We start from the raw sequence: 3,894 nt of genomic DNA on the forward strand, positions 1-3,894 counted from the left end.
CATACAAAAATAGCATGTATGCATATCACGTGCATTTGAACGTATCGATTTCTAGTATATATTTATAATGTTCTTCGCCTATCATCGCTGTTTGTAAAATTAACACATCAAACAATATACTTAATTGTATGTTCTATTTTATTAATGACTCGTATTTCTTCGATTTTCGAATTCAAAAATCAGTTACCCGCGCGGGATAAAACCAACAAACCGAAGGATCACAAGAAAAATCAAAACTAAAGAATCTCTATCACTCCAAAATCACCAAATCCCATCTATTAACAGCATTTGAAAAAAAAAAATTTAAAAAAAGAAAAAAAAAAATCAAACCCACCCGGCTCTCCTATAAATCACCCCCTACATGATCCATTCCTTCTCCATTGCTCATCCCCACTCCTCACCGAAAAATGGCCTCCTCGCTCTCCTCCCTCCTCCCCCTCCTCCTCCTCTCTCTAACCTCCTTCGCCGCCCTCTCCCTCGCAGACTACCCCCTCCCCTACAACTTCACCCACGTCTGCGACGCCAAGCGCTACGCCTCCCTCAACCTCAGCATCCCCGACTTCGCCTTCTGCGACAAATCGCTGTCGTACTACGTTCGCGCGAAGAATCTCGTCGACAGTATGAATCTGACGGAGAAGGCGAAGCAGCTGGGGAACAATAACAACGGGGAGTGGTACGCGGTGGCGGCCGGAGTGCCGAGGCTGGGGCTGCCGGCGTACAACTGGTGGTCGGAGGCTCTGCATGGGGTGTCCTACATTGGAGGGGGGACTTCTTTCGGGGGGCCTGATGTTAAGGCTGCTACCAGCTTCCCTCTTCCTATTAACTCTGCTGCTGCCTTTAATGCCACCTTGTGGAGGGAGATTGGCAAGGTATCACATTTTTTTTTTTTTAGATTTTTATTTTTTTATGAACATGTTTATGTTGACGTTTGATTTAGATCCAATACTTTCATTTTTTTTATTTGATCAGATTCCTTTAATAGGTGAATATGTGTGCATACTTAACTATTAGTTTATCATTTCCTCTGATTAATCCAGTTTGTTATATTTTTTATTTTTGTTTCTGGCAATCAGATAGTTGTCAAATAGGTTCATTGCATTTTAATTATATATCATGATCACATCTTGCATGCAACCCCAACCTTGATCTATAAACTTGATTATAGTATGCAGTGTCTAGGTCACATTAATTCACAAATCTTTATGATGCATACTAAACATTGAAGGATTTCCTCAATTATCAATTCGTACTCATTTCATAACTTCCTTTACTTTCTTGACGTCACACTGGCTACTGGTTGCTCCCTTTGACTGCAGACCATCTCCACAGAAGCAAGAGCAATGAACAACCTTGGCTTCGCAGGATTAACATTCTGGAGCCCAAACATCAACCTTGTCAGAGATCCAAGATGGGGGAGAGCCCTCGAAACCCCCGGGGAGTGCCCTACCACGGCTGGTATTTACGCCATTAACTTCGTCAGGGGTCTCCAGGATGTCGAAGGCCAAGAACACAGCAACGATCCTAACTCTAGACCCCTCAAAGTCTCGGCCTGCTGCAAGCATTATGCTGCCTATGATGTTGATTACTGGAGAACTACTGGTTCTATGACAGTTGATCGATTCCATTACGATGCCAATGTGCGGAATTTTTTTGTTGACTTCGTTGCGTCTCTCATGAGTTATATGAACAGCTTATAGAATTTTTGTTGATTTTTGTAGGTGACCGAGAGAGATATGGTTGAGTCTTACCTCAAGCCATTTGAGATGTGTGTGAAGGAGGGAGATGTTAGCAGTGTGATGTGTTCATACAACAAAATCAATGGAGTTCCTGCTTGTGCTGACGGAAGAAGGATGAGGGGAACCATCAGAGATGAGTGGGATCTTCATGGGTATACAATTTTACTTATTTTTAATGATTCTTATCAGGATTCAATGATGATTTTTTTTTGTAGTAATTTTGTTCTTTAATTTTACAGTTATGTTGTCTCTGACTGTGACTCCATCAAGACCATATTTGAGAAGCAACAGTGGTTGGATGACACTGCTATTGAAGCCACGGCTCAAGTTATGCGTGCAGGTATATATGATCAATTTTACTTTTAATTATATATATATAAAAAAAATCCCCATGAAGACTGAATGCGTCTAATTTGTACACGTCACAGGTTTGGATTTGGACTGTGGATGGTACTACGCTCAGTACCTAGAAGAAACAGTGAAGAAAGGGCTGATCAAGGAGAGCGATGTCGACGAGGCCCTGATCAACAACTACATTGTCCTCCTGAGGCTCGGGTGGTTCGACGGAAATCCTCTCTACGATAACCTCAACGCTTCAAATGTTTGCTCAGTGGACAACATGAAGCTCGCGGCGAGCGCAGCAAGGCAAGGAATGGTCCTCCTCAAAAACAAGGGTGACGCATTGCCGCTGAGCCCCCAGAAATTCAAGAGGATCGCCATCGTTGGGCCCCACGCCAATGCCACTGAAGTCATGATCGGGAATTACAATGGCGTCCCTTGCCGTTATATTTCACCTATCGACGGGTTAAAGAAGTACGCGGAGGTTGATTACAGCCAGGGATGCGATGGCGTCCAGTGTCACACTGACAAGTACGTTTTCCACGCGATGAAGAGCGCAGAGGCTGCAGATGCTACCGTCATCGCCGTAGGGTTGAACTTGACGTATGAGCGAGAAGACTGGGATCGAACCGGTTTTGATCTCCCCGGGTATCAAAATCACCTCATCGAGACAGTCGCCAATGTCTCCAAGGGTCCGGTGGTCGTCGTGATTTTCTCTTCCGGAACTATTAATATCAGTTCCTTCGTCAAGTCTGGTGATGTCGACGCGATAATTTGGGCTGGTTATCCTGGTCAGGAGGGCGGACAAGCCGTCGCTGATATCATCTTTGGTGCATATAACCCAGGTATAAACAGGTATTCCGGTGATTTGAGTCTCATCACAATATAATCTCGTATATTTTTTTTTTCTGGTTCAGGTGGTAGACTTCCTGTGACCTGGTACCCATCAGAGTATACGTCGCAGATTCCGGAGACATCTCAACAATTCCGACCAAATGATGAGCTTGGGTACCCCGGACGGACTTACAGGTTCTACAACGGAACAACCCAATTCGACTTCGGCTACGGCCTGAGCTACACCAAGTTCAGCTACAGTTTCGTGAACCCCAACGTCTTGGTCACGAAGAACGTCAACAACGCCAGGCAGTGCTACAACTTCCTCCCCTTCGAAGACAAGCAGTTAACTGACGTCCCCGCGTGCCAGTCTGCGCTGGTGTCCGATCTTGATTGCACCGCCGGGGACGTCAGCGTGCAGGTTTCAGTGACGAACGTAGGGAAGCTCGACGGCAGCGACGCGGTGATGCTTTACGCGAAGCAGCCTCAGGGGCTTATCGGAGCTCCGATCAAGGACCTCGTGGCGTTTGAGAGGGTGTTCTTGAAGGCTGGAGAGAGTAAAGTGGTGAGCTTTGAGATTGATGCTTGCAAGAGGCTGGCTTTTGTTACGGAGTCTGCACAAGAGGTTTTGCCGCAGGGCGAGCATACTCTCCTTGTTGGGGACCAGAAGTTGCCTGTTTACGTTCACTTGCAGAAGGAGGTTTGAGTTTTTTTTGGCGGTGTTTGTCATTCAACTTTCGTGTTGAATGTAATCGAGTTGTTGGTTTAATAATTGGATTAGTGTTTGTTTGTGGGTCTTGATTTTGTTTGTAGATGAACTGTCTCTATTCAAATTGATTTTAGTTCAAGCACCACTGTTTGGTTTCTGAGCTTTGATTTTTTTTTTCCTTTTCTTTTTCTTCAATATTTTTTTCCCTCTCTCTCAATTTCTGGACTATGCTCTGTTTGAGATTAATATGATGTTCCATCAAAATAAATATTTAAA

General features: G+C 44.6%; 1 protein-coding gene across 1 annotated transcript; it reads left to right on the top strand.

Moving 5' to 3' along the window:
• The first annotated feature begins 394 nt into the window (after positions 1-394).
• Positions 395-3,714, top strand: LOC109828506 (probable beta-D-xylosidase 5). The gene is made up of 6 exons (XM_020395486.1): positions 395-869; positions 1,317-1,637; positions 1,719-1,888; positions 1,976-2,076; positions 2,165-2,920; positions 2,993-3,714. The coding sequence occupies exons 1-6, from the start codon at positions 408-410 to the stop codon at positions 3,613-3,615; spliced, it is 2,433 nt and encodes an 810-aa protein (XP_020251075.1). The 5' UTR covers positions 395-407; the 3' UTR covers positions 3,616-3,714.
• Positions 3,715-3,894: the final 180 nt, after the last annotated feature.

The sequence above is a fragment of the Asparagus officinalis genome, unplaced genomic scaffold (genome assembly GCF_001876935.1).
Source record: "Asparagus officinalis unplaced genomic scaffold, Aspof.V1 AsparagusV1_Un1878, whole genome shotgun sequence".
In the NCBI taxonomy this organism is placed as follows: domain Eukaryota; kingdom Viridiplantae; phylum Streptophyta; class Magnoliopsida; order Asparagales; family Asparagaceae; genus Asparagus; species Asparagus officinalis.